The sequence below is a fragment of the Gambusia affinis genome, linkage group LG13 (genome assembly GCF_019740435.1).
Source record: "Gambusia affinis linkage group LG13, SWU_Gaff_1.0, whole genome shotgun sequence".
NCBI lineage: Eukaryota > Metazoa > Chordata > Actinopteri > Cyprinodontiformes > Poeciliidae > Gambusia > Gambusia affinis.
In genome coordinates, this window is record NC_057880.1 from 18,985,807 (window position 1) to 19,007,688 (window position 21,882).

General features: G+C 37.8%; 6 protein-coding genes across 6 annotated transcripts; 2 read left to right on the top strand and 4 right to left on the bottom strand.

The window, feature by feature from the left end:
• Positions 1–191: 191 nt before the first annotated feature.
• On the bottom strand, positions 192–1,355 carry LOC122842944 (cystatin-C-like). Its single transcript, XM_044137261.1, has 3 exons — positions 1,073–1,355; positions 743–853; positions 192–632 (listed from the first exon to the last, which is right to left on the bottom strand). Exons 1-3 carry the CDS (start codon positions 1,268–1,270, stop codon positions 558–560), a joined length of 384 nt encoding a protein of 127 aa, XP_043993196.1. The 5' UTR covers positions 1,271–1,355; the 3' UTR covers positions 192–557.
• Positions 1,356–6,953: 5,598 nt separating this feature from the next.
• On the top strand, positions 6,954–8,025 carry LOC122842945 (cystatin-like). The gene is made up of 3 exons (XM_044137262.1): positions 6,954–7,237; positions 7,413–7,523; positions 7,725–8,025. Exons 1-3 carry the CDS (start codon positions 7,037–7,039, stop codon positions 7,821–7,823), a joined length of 411 nt encoding a protein of 136 aa, XP_043993197.1. The 5' UTR covers positions 6,954–7,036; the 3' UTR covers positions 7,824–8,025.
• A 2,568-nt stretch (positions 8,026–10,593) lies between these two features.
• Positions 10,594–11,732, bottom strand: LOC122842948 (cystatin-like). Its single transcript, XM_044137265.1, has 3 exons — positions 11,442–11,732; positions 11,060–11,170; positions 10,594–10,859 (listed from the first exon to the last, which is right to left on the bottom strand). The coding sequence occupies exons 1-3, from the start codon at positions 11,646–11,648 to the stop codon at positions 10,767–10,769; spliced, it is 411 nt and encodes a 136-aa protein (XP_043993200.1). The 5' UTR covers positions 11,649–11,732; the 3' UTR covers positions 10,594–10,766.
• A 1,040-nt stretch (positions 11,733–12,772) lies between these two features.
• On the bottom strand, positions 12,773–14,102 carry LOC122842949 (cystatin-like). Its single transcript, XM_044137266.1, has 3 exons — positions 13,902–14,102; positions 13,287–13,397; positions 12,773–13,047 (listed from the first exon to the last, which is right to left on the bottom strand). The coding sequence occupies exons 1-3, from the start codon at positions 14,100–14,102 to the stop codon at positions 12,964–12,966; spliced, it is 396 nt and encodes a 131-aa protein (XP_043993201.1). The 3' UTR covers positions 12,773–12,963.
• Positions 14,103–14,283: 181 nt separating this feature from the next.
• On the top strand, positions 14,284–19,524 carry ephx5 (epoxide hydrolase 5). Its single transcript, XM_044137263.1, has 10 exons — positions 14,284–14,425; positions 14,508–14,572; positions 14,661–14,883; positions 15,078–15,258; positions 15,342–15,551; positions 17,438–17,567; positions 17,725–17,936; positions 18,060–18,168; positions 18,881–19,006; positions 19,085–19,524. Exons 2-10 carry the CDS (start codon positions 14,550–14,552, stop codon positions 19,284–19,286), a joined length of 1,416 nt encoding a protein of 471 aa, XP_043993198.1. The 5' UTR covers positions 14,284–14,425; positions 14,508–14,549; the 3' UTR covers positions 19,287–19,524.
• Positions 19,296–21,752, bottom strand: LOC122842947 (MAD2L1 binding protein). The gene is made up of 3 exons (XM_044137264.1): positions 21,287–21,752; positions 20,364–20,620; positions 19,296–20,274 (listed from the first exon to the last, which is right to left on the bottom strand). The coding sequence occupies exons 1-3, from the start codon at positions 21,642–21,644 to the stop codon at positions 19,762–19,764; spliced, it is 1,128 nt and encodes a 375-aa protein (XP_043993199.1). The 5' UTR covers positions 21,645–21,752; the 3' UTR covers positions 19,296–19,761.
• Positions 21,753–21,882: the final 130 nt, after the last annotated feature.

Sequence of the window (21,882 nt, forward strand, 5' to 3'; positions counted from 1 at the left end):
TGATTGTTTCATTGCATTCTTATACCTACTTCGTGTGCCTACTTTAAGTTACCAAAGCACAAATCACCTCAACCTGGTTTATTGAACATGAAAAGTACCTCACAGAACTCCAATGGCATCCACAGTTACCTGATCTCCTTGCAGGCGTCATAACATGGATGTGGAGGTGACACATTTTGGAGACTTTCAAAAACAATCCAAGAGAAACTTTATTTCAAAACAATTTGATGATGTTTTCCATGCTGCTATACTGTCCAACATAATGTGTACAGTGCAAACACAAAATATATTTATAATAATTACATTTAGACATTTGTAAAAGTTCCAAAGCAACTTTATTTTAAAACTGTGTGGAGTTTACAAGTTAAATAAACAGTTTAATGCTGTATTTAGTTTTTTCCTGTTAGAGCTAGTAAGTTTCCTAAAAGCAGAATTTCAAAGAGGTGAGAAACAGAAAGTAATATTGAAAAGATTTCATGTGATAGCTATGTTAATTAATCTAAAAGAAAGATGTTATATTAAGTTTGCTCTCCAAACAGTGCAGAGAAGTTTCCCTTCTAGCATTTCTCTTCCGTCATCCTGATGTCATTGAGCCATGGGCGGCTCCACACTGCGAATGTGCACTGATAAGTCTGAAAAAACAAAGCCCAGAATGAGAATGAGTAATACAATCATTTTAACTTTGCATACTTCCCAATGCAGACAAAAGGAGTGGCCTTGCAGATTCATCGGCAAGATTTACCGGAGCATTAGCTGGCAGATTTTTGACGTCGCACACTTCATCAAAATTGTTCTTTCTGCAGTTGGTCTTTACCATCTTCACAGTTAGGATGTACTTCAAGCCCGAGACCACCTTTAAGAGAAGTAAATAATAAAGTCGGCAGACAAAAAAAGCAAAGCTATACCTCTCACGTGCTTTACTCTGAGCTTACTGTTTTATAGGCCCAATTTTCAGGTAGTTATGGGATTGTTTACGGGTGCTATGTTAGTGGTATCCTGTAATAATCGTCTTATCGAACTTAAATAAAATAAATAAATACAAACATTTTCAAAGTATTAAAGGATAACATACCTGAACCTGAGCCTTGATCACTTCAGCTGCTTGACGGAGGAACATGTCGTTGTTTCCTCTGTTGTGTTGACCAACAGCGAAGTTCAGCGCATTTTGGACATCGTCATTGTGGATGTCTATATCTGTGGCGCCACCAACCAAAGACCCCTCCACAGCTAAAAGAGCTGAAAGTAAAGCAAAAACAATCTTCCACATCATTGTTATGCCTGTCGTGATGCAGAAGGGAAGTAGCAAAGCACTGGCGGAAAGACTTTACTGTTATATAAACAAGACCCGCCCTGTACATGAATTATAGGCAGAGGACGCAGCCAATCAACAGTCTCTCTGCGACACAAATCCCGCCTCCCAATTACATTCTGGTTATTGCATTTTTTTTCCCTTTATTGATAACAAAGGAGTTTACAAAACAGCAAAATGGACCTTACCAAGCTCCGCCCACAACCGACCCACGTGACCGCAAGTCTCACAAGCAAAGCCTCGTAGCGCATTATTTCTATGTAAACATGACTCCATTAGTGCATCATTTCTACCGGATTTTCACAATATATCAGCTACTAGAATGGACAGAGGAAATAACAAGTTCATGTCATCATCTGGGAGGAGGTTACTGGTTTTTCAGTCACAAGCTGGTTGCAAACCTGAGGCCAGCAGGTGTCAGTCAGTTATGGTAGATCTGAAATTTGGTTTGATGACCTCAATATGAGAAGTTACAGACTGATAAGAGGAACCAAAGAGCTCTGTTAAGGTAAAGAAGCCATTTGTTTGTTAAAATTTTATGAAATCTATTTTTTCTATTTGATGTTTGTTATGAATGACGATGCGACCGTCACAAACGAACGACGTAATTAGTCCAACCTTTAGAAACTACAGCGGCTGTAATGCGCCACAGCAAAGGTAAACAAAGGTAAAATAACCCGAACAGGTGATCAACTCAAAACCACTCGTACCTTTTTAGTCTGTCTCTCTTTGTGGTTTAAGCATACCTGTTACCGTGGCAACCGCCTGCGCCCCCGCAAGACGAGCAAAGATTACGTTAAAAACAAAACATTCAGTCCGTTACGACATCAAGTTTCCAGGCTTGATATTTATTTCTGGATTATTAAACAGCGCTTCCCTGAACACAGCGATGGTTGATTTACTAGCTGTACTTGGTGCTACAGAGGCTAACACGAGTAACAATTTAGTCCAAAGCCTTTTCTGCTAAAATAAAATCTTTAGTGTGTGTCAGATACAGTACACATTGCATATTGATCTGTTTAGCTAACGTTAGACTGTGTAGCAGACAGGCTTCAAGGTGTAGAAGTTGTATCAGAACTGCTATTATGCTGTACTTAGCTAACGGGAAGCGTGTGTTTGTGAGACTGCCACCCACGTGACCACGTAGAAAGAGCATCAGCCAATGAAAAGCGGCCCCTCTGGTAAGGTCCATTGATGACACAAAGGAATAACAAAACAAACAAGACAATAATGGCAGGGTGTTATATAGCAAGCACAAACAATTCGAAAAGCAAATAAACAAATAAAAAGTTAACTCAGAAAGATATTAAAGTGAGAGCACATATCCATTGTCTTAACGGCTTTTCTATTTTTTTATACTGGAGAGATCTAACATATTGCTTGAATTCCTCTTTAAAGGCTCAAAAGCGAGGTTTCTGATTTGAGAATTTATATTTATGTATATGATATTTGGCAAGAAATAAAATTAGATTGATAATATAAAAATGTTTTGTTTTATTAGTGGAATAAGAGAAAAATCCAAACAACACATTTATATAAGTAAGGGAAAAGACATCAAGAATTGTTTGGGAAATAAACTTACAAATAACATCCAGAAAATACATGAGAAATTGTACGACCGAAATAAATGACAGAGATCTTCTAAATAGAGTTGGCAGATTGAACAGTTCGTGTCAATGTCTTTTTTGTATCGTTGAATGAAAAACTGGCAGGGATAAAAACGATGGATCATCTTAAAAGAAACTTCTTTGATCTTATTAATAATCAAATATTTAGATGGAAGACACCAGATTTTTTTCTCTGTTCAGGTTGGGGGCAAAGTTATTTCAATAAGAGATAACATTTGGAACAGAGACAATGTCCTTCTGGAATAAGGCACATACATCATGATTGTTCTTTCGCTTTGTAGTAGAAAAACAGATTTGACCAACATTAGTGTCAGCAGGGTCTAGACCTGGTTGAATCAGAACAGAAGCTACAGAAGATTTAAAAAGCATTATAACACTAGATGGGATGGCATCAAAAATAAGTGCATATTCCATTGGTGGTATGGGGAGACCAAACTTTTCTAGAAGTTCAGAATAAGACATTAAGACACCATCAGGACCAAAAAGCTGCTGAATCAAGATGATTCCATGTTCAAACCAATTTTCCAATAACAAAGATTTATGTTTGTACAGAATTGATATCATATTATTCCAAATATGATATCGTTGTGGGGAAATATTGTGCTTGTAAATTATATAGCTTCTCAATTACTTACAATTTAATAAAACATGTTGATCAAATTGATCAAATTTACTTTAAACATAAATATACCAGGGCTGCACAGTGGCGCAGTTGGTAGAGCTGTTGCCTTGCAGCAAGAAGGTCCTGGGTTCGATTCCCGGCCGGGGATCTTTCTGCATGGAGTTTGCATGTTCTCCCTGTGCATGCGTGGGTTCTCTCCGGGTTCTCCGGCTTCCTCCCACAGTCCAAAAACATGACTGTCAGGTTAATTGGTTTCTCTAAATTCTCCCTAGGTGTGAGTGTGTGTGTGTGTGCGTGGTTGTTTGTCTTGTATGTCTCTGTGTTGCCCTGCGACAGACTGGCGACCTGTCCAGGGTGAACCCCGCCTCTCGCCCGGAACGCAGCTGGAGATAGGCACCAGCAACCCTCCCGACCCCATTTAGGGAAGAAGGTTGTAAAGAAAATGGATGGATGGATGGATGGATAAATATACCACTGAAGTGAATTATTTTGAGTTTGAATTGTTTTCACACTGTAATTTCAGTGTGAAAACTCGGCCACAAGAGGTCGCAAAGTGATCAAGATCGTCGCGAAATTAACTAGATACACTTTAATTAAAGAAAGTTGTAAGCCCCTCCAACATATTCTAATGTTTCTGGTGAAACCTTTAAGATTTTCCTACTTATAAAAAACAAAAACTACTGGCTCAATTGTGGTTGAATATTTCACAGCTCTCTCTAATTGCTTGGTTAACTTTTAAGCTTATTCCACAAATTTCTAATAATTGAGCTTTATCTTTGTCCATCTACTTTGAGATCACTTCCTGTTGAAACACCCAGCTGTGCCTAAACTTCAGTTGTCTGGCTGTTTTATCTGTAGTGCACTGTGCAGGTTTGAACATCAAACCAGTTTTAGGAGAACATTTCAGGCAAGCTTGAATATGTTCTTTTTGGAGGGTTCACTCTCAGTCCATAGCAATCTAGCTTTTCTGTAGAAATCAAGATTCAAAGATTCCCTGAAAGTGTCTGTTTTTGTTACATTTTCCAGTTCATGTCTACAGAATAAAATTACGGGCCACTAAATAACAAAAATTGGAGACTTTTCACCCCTCAGAATTCTGACTTTCTTGGAGGTTTAATCATTTCAAATGTGTAAAAGACTGACAAGGTGACTGGGAATTTTCTGAGTGAATGCTCTTTTTTACAACAGCAAAATAAATGTGGACAGAGAATTGTGCCTTAAAACAGTGTATGTATGAGGTAGAAAAGAGCTTTAAAAGACATAGGAAACAGCAATGTCTCCACCCTTTGCAGTGGACTAACACATAGTAAGTTGTCCACATGGAGTTGTTTACTTTGAGGTGATGACCTCGTCAGGTAAACACTTACACTTACTAGGTTTAGTATTAAATAATGATGAGGAAGTTTTAAATATTTGTTTTATTCCTAAAGTGAAATGAATTAGAATCCACTACAGTACCTTCTCAGGAACCTTATTGGATATACAAGTATATTTCTTCCTCAAAAGTATTAAATAACCAATGGACCTCTCACTTCAAACATTGCTAGTTCATTAGTTTGCTGGTGACCTCCTGAGCGGTCAATGCTGATTTTTGGTTTGTGCAAATGAAACAAAGGTCTAAAGTGTTTCATTACCCTCAAATATTTGTATAACCCAATCCTTACCAGAACTTGATGACACACTTACAGGAAAATGAGCCGATGAATAATCCAAAATATATGAACAGTGAATTAAAAAAGTACACAGGAGTGCCTTTGGTTACGTGATTATGCAAGCACAATAACAGTAACATGGTCTATTTATGTTGTGTGTTAAAGAAGTGCAGTGTACTGAGACATTAACTTGGAGAAATGGTTTTTATTCAATCTGCTCCTATCTTACCCTATGGCCTATCTAACCTTTCCTTGCATTTCTTGTTCTACATGTACTCAACTTCTTTTCATAGTATTTTCTTGTCATATTTTATCTAAATCTCTGTCTCTTTCCAGGATGTTATTTTATTTACACACACATCAAAACAGTTAAACAGTAAAGGTATAAAAATATTGCATTATGCACATTCTGAGGGTTAAAACTGCAAGCACCCTCACTGTCATGTTCAGCTTACATATACATTGACATAATTCTAGAAACAAGAAATGGCCATGTGCTTAATGATCGAGAATCTTCATTAAAATATGTATATCTCACTAAAGTACAGCTTTGCAATAGACATAAATGTAAATGGTGATTCTATCACAAAGAGTTAATTATATACCTACAAATATGTTTATTATAGAGAATAATTATGACATATATTGGGTGTTGTGGAAAAAACACCCAAGCACTGTCATGTGAAATCACTCAATCAGGTTTATTCATATATTATGCACAATACAGAGAGCTTGTAGGACAATCAATGATGAAGCAGGTCTGGATGAAAAGCTCTGCCAGGCAGAGACAACACATGAGTCTTATACCAAGGATAAAGAATTAAAAACAAGGGGTGAGGCAGTCTGGTTCAGATGCAGCTGTAGAAAACAACTTGTACATGTAACCCAAATAGTTCTTTTGGTTAGAGTTCACAAGCATTCCATATATCATTCGTTGTTCTTGTGACAATGACAATAAAGATTTATCTTATTTTATCTAATGATCAGGAGATGTTAATTTTTAATAAGTTTCCACCACAGTGTAAACAGGATAATTATGGCATAGAAGATAAATATAGGTGTAAATATTTCAAATATTCATGATGGAAATACTAAGGATAGAATTTAGTAAACTTGGCTTCCTCTTACTCTTTTTTGAATTGTTTATGATCATTTTATTTAAATTTCTTGATTTGTTATTATTTGTACTTTAATTATTTTTCTTCTGTTAACATTTGTGGTTTCTATGTTTTGAGGATTTCATTAATTCATTGTTTTAGAATGTAGTATATTTTGCAAAAAATTCGTTGTTCAAAACTAGTGTTTGATATTTATTTTTATGAGGTCATATTAACCCTTAAAACTTATATTGTACAAAAACTTAGGAACTAAAAAAAACTAGTTACATCTATTGGTTGGATGAGGTACTTAAAAAACCCTCTTGCTTTTGGAGGTTCTCTCTGGGGACTCCAAACTTATAGAAACATGTACTATATATTTTGTCCACTGGTCACTCCAGATTACCTCTAGATTTGTGTGTGTGTGTGTGCATGTGTGTGTGTGCATAAGTATGCACAGATACTTATGTGTGCATGTTTGCACACATCACAGAGGTTGAAAGTCTCTGTGATGGACTTTCAACCTGTCCAAGGTGGATTTCCACTCTCACTTGTTGACCGTTGGAGATAAGTGAAAACCTGCTTGTTTGACAGCTCTTTGATTGTTCATTGGATGTCTGACAGACGTGTCATATCTGTTAATCAATAAACAATAACACGATTTATGACTTAAAAGAGAAGGCAGAGAGCTTCAGAGGTCCATTCCTAGTTTCACTTCTGAAGCAAAGATGTGGAAGGCTATTTTTCCTTTTCTGGCCGCTCTTTTTGTCGGGTTATCTTGTCTTCCTGGGGGCATAAATAAGATAGAAGATGCAGAAAACGATGAGATGTTTCAGACAGCGTTGAAGTTTGCTGTAGTCCAACACAACAATGGCACCAATGACACGGTCCTCTACCAGGTTGTTAAGGTGGTTTCAGCTGAGGTTCAGGTCAGTATGTTGTAGATATTTCTTAGTTCAGTGTTGAATCAAGACCTACTATTAGAAATAAATAAAAACATTTGACACAATAGGGGCCAGACGTCCCATATTAAAAGATTTCATTTGAACCCATTAACTACATCAAGTCTTTGTGAATAGCAATCTCGTCTGTCTCTCCTGAAAGGTGGTAGGTGGGCTCAAATACATCATGACTGTGATTTTGGGAAGAACCAACTGTGAGAAGGAGGCACCAGCAGATAATTGTGGCATTAACAATGAGCCAGGATTCGCTAAGGTAATTAGACTGGATCATAAAAACCTGACATTAAATTATGATATTTAAAGACAGAAGTCTCAAACACCAATTATTGATAAGTTAACATTGTAAAATATGTCATCATAGATACTCCTTAAAAGCAGTAGCAATTAATGTTTGTCTGGATGAATGTACATGTATTCTCTGTTTTATTTAAATTTTGCACTCTTTCTTTTTCAGCACCTCCGGTGCAAATTTGAAGTGTGGAGTCGCCCATGGCTTAATGATACCCAGCTAATATTAGCTAAATGTGACAGTATTGAACGTACTACAGAATGAAAAACTCTTTCCTCTGAAATATTTGCAAACAGTTACACCCTCTCAAGGTAATTTCGGTCAATGCTGCCAAACAACTTTCAGACTTTTGAACCTCAACAAAGATCTGTATTGTGCAGTACAAAACAAATGTATCACTATGAAAGGATTCATTAACAAAAGAAAATCTAAATTGTTTTCAATAAAGTAACATTTGAACTTTGAATGGCTTTGTGTGGTTTATATGTATGCATATATGCATATATGTCTTTGATTACATTTTAATGTGTAACCTCTGTTATTCTTCTGATGTTGTTCTTCTATGTCAGAAATTTAATGTTGTGAGATACAGATTGGCCTGTTTTTGATTTGACAACCCCTGCTCTTTTTTAAGGTGGCACACTGCTCAAACACAACTAAGGTCAGGGTACGATAGTGGCGGGCCAAAAGGAGTCAGACTAGCCTGACCAGACCCTGGTGCAAAAAGGCCCTAAAAGGAGGCAAAACTGGGAGGAGGATGTGTAGGATTAATTTTACTTCACAAGTCATGTTTTGACATTTTGGAAATAGAATTTTATTTAGGCAGATCAGAGTAAAGAGGGGAGAATTATCAATTTTGTTCGACAACATAAAATACTGATGATAAATTAAAGTTAGCCACAAAATATGAAACTGCTCTAGAAGCCATCATTATCTGCCTTTTCTATCTTCTTCTTGCCTCCAAGTATCACCTGACACAACCCAAAGGCTAAAAGAGTGCCAATAAATGGAAAGATTACCTTCCACATATTTGGTCTGTAGGTGAAACTGCCTAATATCTCAGAACAAGAAGTAAACCTTTGGTGCTTTCTGGCTGCTCTTTTAAAGAAGTTGTACAACCATTTATACATTAGCAGAGGAATCATCCGATCAATAATCAATTAGCTGTCTAGCTGGGGGGCTGGAGTTTATCTCTAGCAGTCAACGGTCCATTTCTGAGACAAGTAAACATGCACACACACTCACAGGACTAACAGGCAGTCTGGACTTTGCAGTCAATTAACATACACGTTGGTATTACTTAACTTAATGTCTGTTTTTGTTGCCTTTATGGATGTTCACCTCTCTCACCTTTCTGGTTGAGGATTGCAAAAAAACCACAGAAACATTGTTCTATGACTACTTTCAGTGTTAAGCTAAAAGTAAAAAGGTACTACCTTCTCTAGTGGAACCAGTTGTAAAATTTGTAGGATGAAAATAAATAAACTGAATTTGAAACACCAAGCCAGAAAAAAAGAAACAAAAAGGAAACACAAAGTTAATGATAGTAAAAGTTAATGACTCCACCACCTCCTTGCTGACTTCACAGTCGTGTTGGGATGTGGTGGCCATCCACCACCAATCCACTACTCTCTGAAATTAATCATAGTGATTCAAAGAGCCCGGACACACAATACCATCTGTAAATTTAATAGCACAACAAAAAATTGTATCTTTATGACTCTTAACCGTCGTGAGATCCTAACATTCTGTTTACTCCCCTTGTCCTACAGGTCAAAAATGACCCACCCTAACAAAAGCCCCAAAATAAAGAAAATTAATTGAATTTTAAATCCGACATCTATTTTGCATGTTAAAATAATCTGTTATTTATCAATTGAACTCAATTTAATTAATTTTTATCACATATTCTGTTATACAATACAAAAAAAGACAAGAAACAGTATTGTAGTATTGTAATTATATAAATGTGGAGTAATTACTTCTGAATTATTTATACTGGAAGGGAATAAAAGGTCAACAATTTGGAATTTTTTGTCAGCGGTTCATTCCTTTATATTTTTTTTTAAGGAATTGAATTATAAAAATACTTCTTGTTACAACAAAACAAAATGTGGCTTGATTTTGTGAACAATTTAACATCACCTCTTATGTTCTGTTCATCAATATGTGACGCATGGTCAGAAGGCGTCCCAACTTGTCAATATATGACGAGTCGGGAATGAGAATGTGTTGCATAGTTATGAGATTTTCAACATAAGGTATTGAACATAAGAAGCAGAACATTTTCACAAGATGATGTTCATCTCATGAAGATGTTCTTATGCTGAGTATTCTCAAAACATGATGAAAAATATCCTCTGTTCAACAGAAGATGTTGAACTTATAAGATGTTCTTATGTTGAACATCTTCAACATAAGCCGAAGAACATCCTATCCTTCCTACCCCATGTTGAACATAAGATGAAGAACTTCCCCATGAAATGGAGATGTTCTTAATCTTATAAAGATGCTTTCATGATGAACATCTTCAACATAAGACGAAGAACATCTGCTTTTTTGTGAAACATTTTGAGCAACGTGTGTTTTTACTTCAACTTTACAATGTTGTAAAATCCTACTTTTCATGTGTTCACATGATCAGGTAAACAAATGATCTTTTGGATACTTTTTCATGCACTCTTTATGTAATTGTGATTGTTTATCAACCCCTTTCCTGTAACTGTTTTTACCAAATTCTTAGGCGCTGGGGTACACAAATATCCAAATATTTGTAGAGAATCCAATCCTTTAGACCTTTGCTTCATTTGCATGGAACCAAAGTCAACATTGAACCCTCAAGAGGTCACCATAAATCAAATGAAACAGCAAATTTTAATGTTGCCTTTCATACTACAAATTACTGACCAAATAATTCACCATTTTATCTTGGGCATTCAAATAAATTCCCATTCTATAAGGCATGTTTCGGAACACATAACACACAGAACACATCTGCAGCAAATTTAAAATAAATATCAGAAACACAAACATATTCATGGAAGTTTAAATTTTTTATTTTTGTGTTCTAATGAATACTTTTATAGTAAAACCTTTGTTCGTATTGCAGAAAAATTCAATAGAGTTTGAAAGTAGCATTTAGTGAAGGAATTTTGAGAGCCTGTCAAGATAGTATCACTTTGTAGATCTTCAGAAGAAAAATGTTTTTCATTGTGAAGTGAGTTCACCGCATTCCTCTTTGGTCAGCTGGGTATCATTAAGCCATGGGCGACTCCACACTCTGAATTTGCACTGGTAAGGCTGAAAGAGAAAACCCACAAAATATGTCAATAAAACTGAGAATACATGGTCATTTATCCAGACAAACATTACTTATTAGTAGTTTAAAGGAGTGCCTACAATTCAACATTAGACAATGTTAGTTTAACAGAGTTGGTGTTTTATGCGAGATTCTTTGTCTTAAATACTAAAGTCAGTTTTTTATTATCTAGTGTATTTACCTGAGCGAATCCAGGCTCTTTGTGGACAGTACAGTTATTTGCTGGTGCCTCCTTCTCACAGTTGGTTCGCCCCAAAATCACAGTCATTGTGTAACTGGTCCCAGCTACCACCTTTAGAAGAGGCAGCAAAGACAAAGAAAATCTAGCTTATTGTTACACAATGAAAAAACTCTCATCAAAAGTGAAACATCAAAGACAGACAAAAAACAATGTTAACATATATTTATCATATTTGTTACTCACAAAAACATTATTAATGAGTTAAAATTAAATATTTTAATATATGACATCTGGCCCCTAACTGTGTCAAGTATCTACATTTGATGCTAACAGTAGGTCTTGAGTGAATAGTGAACATTTAAATCTGTATAACAATACCGACCTGACGCTCAGCTGAGACCACCTTAAGGACCTGGTAGAGGACCGTGTCATTGGTCCCATTGTTGTGTTGGACAACGGCAAACTGCAAAGCTCTCTGGAACCCCTCATCGTTCTCTGCATTTTCTATCTTTTGCAAGCCACCAGCGATCATCTGACAAAAGCCAAAGGCCAAAAGAGCGGCAAAAAAAGGAACAATAACCTTCCACATCCTTTTTCCGAAGGTGAAACTGAGAAAAGGCTCAGAACAAGAAGCTTTGATGCTTTCTGCCTGCTCTTTGAAAGTAGAAGTGATGGGGCTATTTATATTTTAACAGAGGAATCATCCAATCAATCAGCTGTCAAGCATTGAGGCCAGAGCTTATCTCCAGTGGTCAAAAGTCTCTAAGGGCTAACAGACAGTCTGTTCTTTGCAGTCAACATGTTTTTGAGATTTGGAAGTACCCAGAGAGAAGTCTCTACTATCCTAAGTATACCTACTATCATAGTTGCTATTATGTTTATGTTGCCTCCATTTTAGTTCCCTTTATTCAAGTTACATTGGGCCTGGCAATACTTTAGTTTCTTACCTATCTGGAGGTGACCACAAATAGGGATGAATGCATTTTCTTCATAGAACATTTAATTTTATTTTATTAATCACTTACTCTGTCCTCTGTCACAAATGGTTGACTGGGCATCTTGTTTTTTTTCTTAATGCTCTGGTCTTTTCTGAATGTAAAAACAGAAAATGTAATTTTATCCAGTTTTATTTCTTCAAGGGATGCCTGTAGTCTTGAAGACAGTATTCATCAGAACTACAGGTTTCACAAGACTTGCGGTCGGGTCCAGGTTTAAACTTATAGCAGGACAAATACCCTGATTCGATCAGCCAACTAAAGTTACATGGACTCATTTAAACAAAGGATATTCACTGATAGAGAGACCTTAGCACAAGGACATGAATTAATAGGAAATTTAGTAGACGCATGCCACCTAATGCCTTAGAGATGTAATTGCAGTGAAAAGTCGTTCTACAAAGAATGACTATAGGGCCTGAAATCACACCACAATTATTATCAAACTTATGATTAAGGCAGTATTGCCCAAGAGACATTTGTTCACTCAGAAAATACAAACTCTGTGCAGAAAGATCCCAGAACAGGATTTGAATGCAGAACCTTTTGCTGCAAGGCAACAGTGCTCCAACAAGCATCCACACTTCAAAAAATTAAACAAAAGACTTAGCTGGACCAATTACCACAACTTGCTTCACGCAGATGAATTATCAGCCAAAAATATGTTCTATATCTTGCTCACCTCACAGGTATTATTATTATTAATCACAAAGACAGATTTTGATAAGTCAAATTTACTTTATTTTTTTAATTTGCATTTTTTACCAAGTCATTAAACAATTTTATTCTGGCAACTTGTCAACTTTATGTTGCATTACAGCATTCATAGTTGTGAAAACAGCACACAGAGGAAGGAAAGATGTTTACACTGTTAAAAGCAGCATATACTGTATTTCACAGTGAGTTAAGTTAAGGTTTCAAGCACTTCTTTTCCGTGACCTGAATGTCATTGAGCCATGGGCAGCTCCACACTGTGAATGTGCACTGGTAAATCTGAAAAAGAAAGACCAGAATACAATTACAGTAGCATGCCATTATACAATAACTTATGCATACAAACATTAGATGCATTTGGTTCCAGAGTGTTATTTTTTAACACAAATGATATCATGTCACAGTTTTTATATACAACACTTCATTGTATTTGTTACGTCCGAGAGGGAAATAGGAATATAATTAACATTTTCATCTCTAAAGTTTACAACATCTCTTTAATAATGTAATATAATTACCTGAGCCTTAGCTGGGTCTATGTAGACAGTACATCCTGTGTCTGCTTCGCCTTTCTGGCAGTTTGTCCGTCCCAATTTCACAACAATCTTGTAGTTTGCTCCTGCGACCACCTGTTATGGAGAAGAAGAGGAATCATATAGATCCAGTTTATTAAAAACATATCATATATGTTTGCAGTCATACAGCACGCATACATAATTTACTTGAAAAGCTAAATACTAAAGCTACAGTTAGTTTACCCAGAAACTGCCAGTTGCAAATTCCAATTTCCAATTAATTCTAGCATAATGTAAACCATTGTGCACTTTTTATTGTCAGAAAAGTATTTACATGGAGTGCAAAGACAGGATGTCGCCAAAATGCTTAAATATAAAGTTACATTTATTCGAATACATAAAATACCGAATAACTTAAAATACGCACTTTAGTCAGATCAAAACTACACTTAATCTAACTATACAAAAAGATATTATCCATCCATCTATTTTCTGTTCATCCTTGTCGCTGGTGCGGTTGGAAGGCGTGCTGGTGCCTATCTCTTTCGGGCGAGAGGCGGGGTACACTCTGAACAGGTCGCCAGTCTGTCGCTGGGCAACACAGTTTGCGACACTCACCTGAACCTGTGCGGAGACGATTTGAACCACCTTGTGGACGAATATATCTGCTTGGTTGCCTTTGTTGTGTTGGGCGAGGGCGTAATTCAACGCATTTAGGAAATCCTCATTCTGGATGTCGACATTTTGCCATCCCCCAAGTAGGCCGCACTGCCCAGCGGCGAAAATAGTCGCAAAAATTGGAACAACAATCTTCCACATCTTCCTCCTTTAAGGTTAAACTGCTTACTCGGAGGGAGAAAAGTCCAACTTGGACGCTGTTTGATTGTGTATAGCAGTCTGCTCTTTATAAACGAAAAGTGACGATATCGCTCACAGATTAGTAGAGGAGTGACGCACCACGCTATCAATAAACATTCTTTGCAGGACCAACCCGCCTAGTGTTTTCTTCTTTCCTTCCAGGAGCTCACCGAGATCTAACCGCGTTTGGATAAACGGATAATCTCCCAAGGTTTGTTTTGGCTTTCTGACGTTAGAAGCGTGAACACCATCTCATCAGGAGGTGGAAAAACGCGATAAACAAGGTTTGTCAAAGCACACGTGGAGTTCGAAACTTTTAAAGCTGTTGCACTGGAAATTAAACTTTCTCGACCTTTATCCCATTAGCATAAAGCAACCCGTGCGAGTGTTCACGTTTTGAGCTGCACAATGCAGAGACTGCAACTTTTGAAGTATGTGCTCTAAAATCACAAATTGTACAAAGTATAAGTGTACTAATCTTTACCTGCATTTCAACCATTTTTCTTTCAAACTTTGCAGGGACACGTTCTTTGGGCTGGATGTTGCACAACAGCAGCTCCTTATTGGGTGTGCTGTGGCAGCAGCTGCAGCAGGTGGAATCCTGACCTATGCAATGCAGAGAAGCAGCAAAATGAGAACCATCCCTGTTGGTGAGGGATGGTGGGGAGCAGGAGAAAAACCACTCTTAGAGGATCAAAAAATATACCCCTTTACAGTGGAAACGTCAGATGAAGAGATTGAGGTAGTTTGGCTTACACCAACTTTTAGAAAACGTGTAATACTTTTCCTTCCTCACAATTTTACACTACTACCCATCACAAAATCCTAGTAAAATGTGGAGTTAAAATGAGAAAATGGGAGAAAGTTCATGGGTTGAGAACATTTTTACAAGGCATTGTTTTATGTACAGGGCTCAGTTATGATTTTGTTTACCAGGATCTCCATGAACGCATTGACAAAACCCGGTTCACTGACCCTTTAGAAGACAGTGGCTTTCAGTATGGCTTCAATTCCACTTACCTTAAGAAGGTGGTTTCTTATTGGAGAAATATGTTTGACTGGAAAAAGCAAGTGGCAATGCTGAACAAGTATCCGCACTTCAAAACCAAAATAGAAGGTATTCACCGCTACATAATGAACAGCAGCTGGCTTAACTTTCTATTTGTTAAAATCTGTTTTATATCTTTTGTTGTTGTGCAGGATTGGACGTGCACTTCATCCATGTGCGCCCACTACAGAGTGGGGACCAGAAGGCTCTGCCGCTCATGCTTGTTCACGGCTGGCCTGGCTCCTTCTATGAGTTCTACAAGATTCTTCCACTTCTCACACAGAACCATGGCGGATTTGCGTTTGAGGTTGTAATCCCTTCCATACCTGGCTACGGCTTCTCAGAAGCCCCTCATAAGAAAGGTAGATAATTTTAGGAAAAGCAAGTTTATTTATGTTCCACCATTTATGCACAGGCCAATTCAATTACTATAGAAAAAGCAAAAAGAAAGCTATCATAAATACAATCTATACAAATGAGCTGCAAATGGTAATTTGGAACAAATAAATAGCGATAACATGCTAAAGTGGAACTTAACAGAAAAGTCCTGCTTTAATATTACCAGTAGTTTCTGATTTCATTTCAGATTTTAAGGGAGTTTGTTCCAGTGCGGAGGAGCATGGAAACTAAATTTAGGATCTCTTTAGCTCTGGTCCCTTGAGTTTGCTGGTTTCTGGTGAGATAAGGGCTTTCGGCATTCCTGACGAGCAATTCTGATACCAATTCAGGACTTTATACCCATACTTCAGGAGTAAGGAGATATATTGTACTGGTGTTTGTCTGGTATCTGGTACCAGCATTTTTTGATGAGCTGCAAAGCCTATTAGAATAATCTAGTCTATTAAAAATAAAGCATGCCCCAGTTTTTCTGAGCCCTATTTTATCCAGACTGCCAAACTACATTTGGTTTGTACTCTTAGAGATAGGGTGAGGATCTTCATCATCCAGGGAGAGCTGTCAGTGGAGTCATGGCTCCTTCCAATTGAAATGAGTCAGTTTAGTTGGTTTGGACATTTGATGTTGTTCCCTTATAAGTTTTTCAAGCACAGCCCGCTGTTAGGACATTTTGGTAAAGACTGAGAACTCACTGGAGGGATGAATCCCTTCTGGCCTGGGTACAACTTCAGAGCCCAGAGAATGATAGATTGTCCCCAGAGGAGGAATTTCTGACATTCACCTCTGGGTCTCTGAACTGAAGATGGAAGGAAGTATTTACTGTCTGCAATATGTTAGGTGTAACACAACTAAAATTCTTTCTAAAAACCTGCGGGGCCAACATTAAGGTTGTGGATTCCAGGTCATGAGTAGTTTCTATCAGATATATAATTCATGCTATCTCGGCCTTCCCTAGTTTCAGTTAATTGTAGAAAATTAAGATTGTGTTTAAGAGTAAAACTACTGGGTAAGAAGTATTTTTTCTTTCCTTTATTTACTGGGTTGACTTTGTCTTTTACATGAAATGGCACTGAAGTGCAACAATAAATTGTGTTTATGTAATCTAGCTATTCTTTCTCTTCTGATAGTCATGACCTGAATCGAAGAGGATTCCTGTAAACTCGGCCTCAGCTGTTTCTCAGGTCAGATAAAACTGACATCCTTGACTCAGAACACGCCAGTTGAAGATATGAATGATTGTGGTGTCTGAGGTGACAGGCTGATGATAGTTGAAAGGCCTTGGTGGATGTTTGTATGTCATATGTAGTGGTTGGAAATGAGGTGCTAGGGTTTTCTGGATATTCGAAGTTGTTGGATTTCTGGGTATTCGAGAGGGTGGAAATGGTGGATACTTGCAGATGGTCAGTGATGTTTGGGGAAACTATCCTCTTTGTTTTGGTGTTGTGTCTAACTTTATCGTTAGTATGACCTATTTGCTGTTTTTGGATTCTGCCTTTGTTTTGGAGTTGTAGCTAACCTTGACTTCCTTTATATGGTTTATTTCCTGTCTTTGGATTCTTCTTGTCTTATGTCCTCGACAGAAGTTTTTTTCTTTAGTTTTTAATAAATTAAAGAAGAAAAGTTGTTTGAGCAACTGTAACAGGTTTTGTTCCAATATTCCTATACTGAGTTCGATCTATCTGCCCTTCAACTTCAATAAGTTTGCCTGTCTCCTCTCCTCACAGCATAATGCTTTTCTTCTCACAGCGTTTTTGCATGTTTTGAAAAAAAGAAACAAAGTTTGTAGGTCTAACATGACAGAATGTGAAAAAAAACATAAAAGTTAAATAATTTTGTGTTGTATTTGTTAAAGGATTTAACAGTCTGGCTGCTGCTCGGATTTTCCTCACACTCATGGAGCGCCTGGGTTTCTCCCAGTTTTACCTACAAGGAGGAGACTGGGGCTCGCTCATCACCACAAACATGGCTCAGATGAGGCCTGAGTAAGTGAAAAACAGTATCAGAAAAAGCACATCATCATTTTAGTGGAATTTTCACAGCAGACATTGTATCATTTGGCTGGACATCATTTGGACATTGGGACCATAGGCGTGACTGTCTTGGGGTGACACTAACTTATATTTGTTTTTTCTGTTCCAGCTGTGTTAAAGGGCTCCACCTAAACATGTGCATGTCAAATAGGGGTTTCAAAGTGTTACTCTCCATAATCATCGGGCCTTACCTTCCCTTCCTGGTCGGCTTTAGCCAGGAAGACGTTCGCAGGCTGTTCCCTTTCTTTCAGAAGAATGTGTGGGAGATGCTGAAGGAATCTGGCTACCTTCACATTCAGGCAACTAAACCTGACACAGCTGGTGAGAACGTACAAAAATATCTAGCTAAATACTATAAAGACAGGTTAAAGCTACTAGAGAGTGCAGCCTGCTGTTTAAATAGCTTTTCCCATTACCTCTTATTACAATTGTATTCTTGTGCAGGACGTGGACTGAATGACTCGCCTGTGGCCTTGGCAGCCTACATTCTGGAAAAGTTCTCCACCTGGACTCACATGAAGAACAGGGATCTGGAGGACGGTGGGCTGGAGAGGTAAAACAGTGAAATGCGTTTTGTTTTGAATAGCATTCACTCCTTGTCTCTATTTTCCTTCAAGTTTACAAAAAAATTCCTGACATCCCCAACTACTGTAATAAAATTATGGACCTCTGATAGCTAAACATATAATGAGTCTGGTTTTACTAAAGCTAATTTTTCTGCAAATGAGCTTTTATTGACAGTGTGGCAAAGGGTAATTGGTTCTATTTTGACATTTAAACCAACTTTAATCAGAACAGTTTCAAAATGTAAGACAGTCACACCTGGGATTTATTTGTATTATTTGCTTATTTTATTAAAATTTCTGTGCATTTGCATTGTCTGGCAACAATATTCAAACCCAACAAATGTTTGCCATATTAGGATCATAAATTCTAAGTTTTTATAATAGACCAACACAAATCTATAATAGGTATTATCAAACAGGCTGATTGTACATGTATTTTAAACCATTTCATGGATTAAAAATGCCTAGTCAAAGCCCAGAGCTAAAGGCATCTGAAAATCTGTGGTAAACTTTCTGTGCAGAGATGCTTTCAATCCAATCTGCCTGAGCTTGAGCTATTTTCAAACACAATATGAGAAAAGTGTCATGATAGAGGTGGTTTTAAAGCATATTTAATTGGATGGAACTAATTGCACTTCAGATTTTTAATCCCAGGCATCATCTCAGTGTCTAGCTAATCAGTTTGTGGCTTTTGAACAGAAAATTCAGCCTGGATGATCTTTTGACGAATGTCATGATCTACTGGACCACAGGCTCAATCATCTCCTCCATGCGGTTCTACAAAGAGAACTTCAGCAGCAACCCTAATAACAGGATTGACGCTAAGTAAGAGTTGTTTTTTTTTACCATTATCCAAATGTGACCAGAATTGTCTCTAATAAGTGTAATAATCACATGTTTTAGAACGGGGATATTTGTGCCCACTGGACTGGCTGCTTTCCCCCAGGAGCTCCTGCACTGCCCCAAATCCTGGGCACAGATCCGGTACCAGAACATAGTCTCCTACACCTTCATGCCCCGAGGCGGACACTTTCCCGCATTGGAGGAGCCCCGGCTCCTGGCCAACGATGTCATCCAATTTGCCAAAGCAGTAGAAAATCTCTGAACCGCTGAATGTGTTCTGAATAAAGCAGTTGTATGGTTTATTTAACAATCAACATATTAAGCTCCACAAATACAGAAAACAGATTTTATTTTTCTTCCATGCAACATTTTGCTTGTTATAATTAAAATTGCTAATGGTTCAGTACATGTAAACATGCTTGCACATTCAGATTTCCCTCAGAATGTAAAAAAAGCAATAAACCTTTCAAGCTATGTTCAGTAAAAGTATATTGCACTAAGGAGTCGAGTGTGTCACTGTGTTTAATATGTATGAAAGAAAAGGCTTTATAAATATAAACAATAATTCAGATGCTTTCAAAACTGCAATAATGTCTCTTCAAGAAATATTAACTGAATTATAGACTTTAAAAGGATCCCTTTACACATTTGAGCAAATCAATTCATTTAAATTTATATGTTCTAAAAACAGAAAACTTTAAAATATGTAAAATTCTAAATTTGGTGAATGAACTGGGTCAGTTGGTGAAGCCCTTAATAGCCGTGGGAGCCTGAAACCACACATAATCCTGCCAGTCTTCCCCCTTGGCTGCATGCCCCTCCGTAGACAGAGTAATGATTTTAATTTTCACTCTAGTTGGGACTTTAAACTGTAGTTTAGGTCGGAACCAACCAACGCCACATTCCCTGTGAGCCAGTGCCAGGACCGTGGTGGGCATCAGGCGAACAGGATTGTTGTCAGACAACAAGTCAGCAACAAAGAGAGTGCGGAAGAGCTGCCTCAAGCAGGAGGAGGCTCTGAGAGACTGATCCCCAGTAGCCAGGCCCAGGGCCTCCATGTTGACCTCATACATTTCTTTAGGAAGAATGAGTGAGCCACCCATCAACAGTAAAACTCTGGGTACTCTGCTCATAGAAAAAAGCACCTCCAGCTGCTGCAGAAGCTCCTCCAGCTCCTGAAGAGTTTGGTGACATTTGCGCAGATCCAGATCCGCAGAATGCAATGGCCTTCGAGTCACTGCGCCTCTTTCCTGAAAAGCAAAATAGTTCCAAGCAATAAGTTTCTTTAAAATCAACAATACTTTGAAAGAAAAACAGCTCCAAGACAGCTTCCAAAAACCTGCTTTGAAGTTTGCAGCTTTTTCTGGGAGTAAACCAGCTGGTCATACGTCATGGGCAGCTGCTGTCTCTGATAGAGGATGCACTTGAGGATCTCGCTGACGAAACGGTAGCAGCCGTCCTGGGTCACGGCGCCGGGGAAGACCACGTCCACGCAGCCTTCTTCCTGAGCTTTTCTCACCACCTCAGCATCTTGTTCCTCAAAGTTGGTGTCCTTTCTGACATCTGGACCAGAAGTCTCTTCTGTTTCCGTTTTGCCTGAACAGAACCAGGATATCATCCTTACAGAGAAATAGTATATTTTGTGACTTCACATTTTAAGTGGCTCTGCCTCAAAATATTGATGAGTTTCTTTGAGTTCTTGTAAGCCTGGGGTATAAATGTCACAGCACAAATGTCACCACTCTTCAAAATGGGAAAGATAATGGAGAATGACATTTCAATAGTCCTACTGTATGTGATAACAATTTAAGCTTATAAAATGGCTCCAGAGAAACCTCAGCCTGCCCATAATATTTTCAGCCTTAAAAAAATCTACAGCAAGGTTGGGTATCTTGGACAATAAAGGAAATTTAACAGGGTATTTATATTACTGGCCTGAAGAATTAAATATCAAAATGCCACCTTGTGACATTGCAAAGAATTTATACTACAATTAAACATATTGTGCAGCTTCACCATAAAAATACTGTATAATAAGCAGTGTAGAAACTCTAGAAGTAGGGGCTGTTTAAGAAAAACATATTTTAGAATTGTTTGATAAACAAATTGACATAAATTAATTTCTGTTTCCTTACAGAAACAAATAGGCCTGCAGTGCTTATTTATTTTCCTAAGTACTATATCACCCTATATATAGCTGGTAACTAAAGAAAATTCTAAAATTAACAGAATGCAGAATAGACATGGAGTTTAAAGGCGTACCTTGAATATCTGGAAGCTCAGAAGAGTTTTCCTTTTCTTCTGTATTGGGCACACTGTGCTCTTCCCGAGGCACACCTTTAACATCAGTGCCATTATTTGATTCTAAACTTATTTTGATTAAGTCTGTTCGGCGTTCATCTATTTCTGACGAGAGTCGGTATGAATTTGAACCGTCGGACACACTCTGTAAGCTAAGTAGTCTACATGTCATACTGGACTCCTCGGCGGTCCTGCTGTTCTTCTCTGAGGCAAAGGAGAGTCTCCGCTTTATTCTGCCGTCTTTGCTGTGGACAGTGGACGAACCTTCTGTCTCATCTGAGTTCAATATTGGTTGTAAAGTGTCACACTGGTCTGCCATTATTTTTTAACGTCCGCGCCTGGTTCGTTCTTACCGCTCGGAATCATGGGAAATCCACCGAATGTTGCGTTCACGTTAAGCGGAAACATTGGGAAAACAGCATTCCTCGCAATAATGCAATTTTTGAGATATTTTAAAAACCTTTTTCACGGGTCTTATGGAATTGACAGTCTTAGGTATGCTAATAGTGCTCATTAAATCTACATCATGCTTTGATTAATTTAACTTATTCATTAAT

Coding starts and splice junctions, on each gene's coding strand:
- LOC122842949 (XM_044137266.1), bottom strand. CDS start 14,102: ATGTGGAAGATTGTTGTTCCAATTTTTGCGACTATTTTCGCCGCTGGG. Junction 13,398..13,901: donor TCGTCTCCGCACAGGTTCAG/GTGAGTGTCGCA, acceptor TCTCCATAACAG/GTGGTCGCAGGAGCAAACTA. Junction 13,048..13,286: donor TAGACCCAGCTAAGGCTCAG/GTAATTATATTA, acceptor TTTCTTTTTCAG/ATTTACCAGTGCACATTCAC.
- LOC122842944 (XM_044137261.1), bottom strand. CDS start 1,270: ATGATGTGGAAGATTGTTTTTGCTTTACTTTCAGCTCTTTTAGCTGTG. Junction 854..1,072: donor TGATCAAGGCTCAGGTTCAG/GTATGTTATCCT, acceptor CTTCTCTTAAAG/GTGGTCTCGGGCTTGAAGTA. Junction 633..742: donor ATCTGCCAGCTAATGCTCCG/GTAAATCTTGCC, acceptor TTGTTTTTTCAG/ACTTATCAGTGCACATTCGC.
- LOC122842947 (XM_044137264.1), bottom strand. CDS start 21,644: ATGGCAGACCAGTGTGACACTTTACAACCAATATTGAACTCAGATGAG. Junction 20,621..21,286: donor TGAGCTTCCAGATATTCAAG/GTACGCCTTTAA, acceptor GGTTCTGTTCAG/GCAAAACGGAAACAGAAGAG. Junction 20,275..20,363: donor AGCTGCAAACTTCAAAGCAG/GTTTTTGGAAGC, acceptor TTTGCTTTTCAG/GAAAGAGGCGCAGTGACTCG.
- LOC122842945 (XM_044137262.1), top strand. CDS start 7,037: ATGTGGAAGGCTATTTTTCCTTTTCTGGCCGCTCTTTTTGTCGGGTTA. Junction 7,238..7,412: donor TGGTTTCAGCTGAGGTTCAG/GTCAGTATGTTG, acceptor CTCTCCTGAAAG/GTGGTAGGTGGGCTCAAATA. Junction 7,524..7,724: donor ATGAGCCAGGATTCGCTAAG/GTAATTAGACTG, acceptor TTTCTTTTTCAG/CACCTCCGGTGCAAATTTGA.
- ephx5 (XM_044137263.1), top strand. CDS start 14,550: ATGCAGAGACTGCAACTTTTGAA. Junction 14,573..14,660: donor CAGAGACTGCAACTTTTGAA/GTATGTGCTCTA, acceptor CAAACTTTGCAG/GGACACGTTCTTTGGGCTGG. Junction 18,169..18,880: donor GAGGACGGTGGGCTGGAGAG/GTAAAACAGTGA, acceptor GCTTTTGAACAG/AAAATTCAGCCTGGATGATC.
- LOC122842948 (XM_044137265.1), bottom strand. CDS start 11,648: ATGTGGAAGGTTATTGTTCCTTTTTTTGCCGCTCTTTTGGCCTTTGGC. Junction 11,171..11,441: donor TGGTCTCAGCTGAGCGTCAG/GTCGGTATTGTT, acceptor CCTCTTCTAAAG/GTGGTAGCTGGGACCAGTTA. Junction 10,860..11,059: donor AAGAGCCTGGATTCGCTCAG/GTAAATACACTA, acceptor TTTCTCTTTCAG/CCTTACCAGTGCAAATTCAG.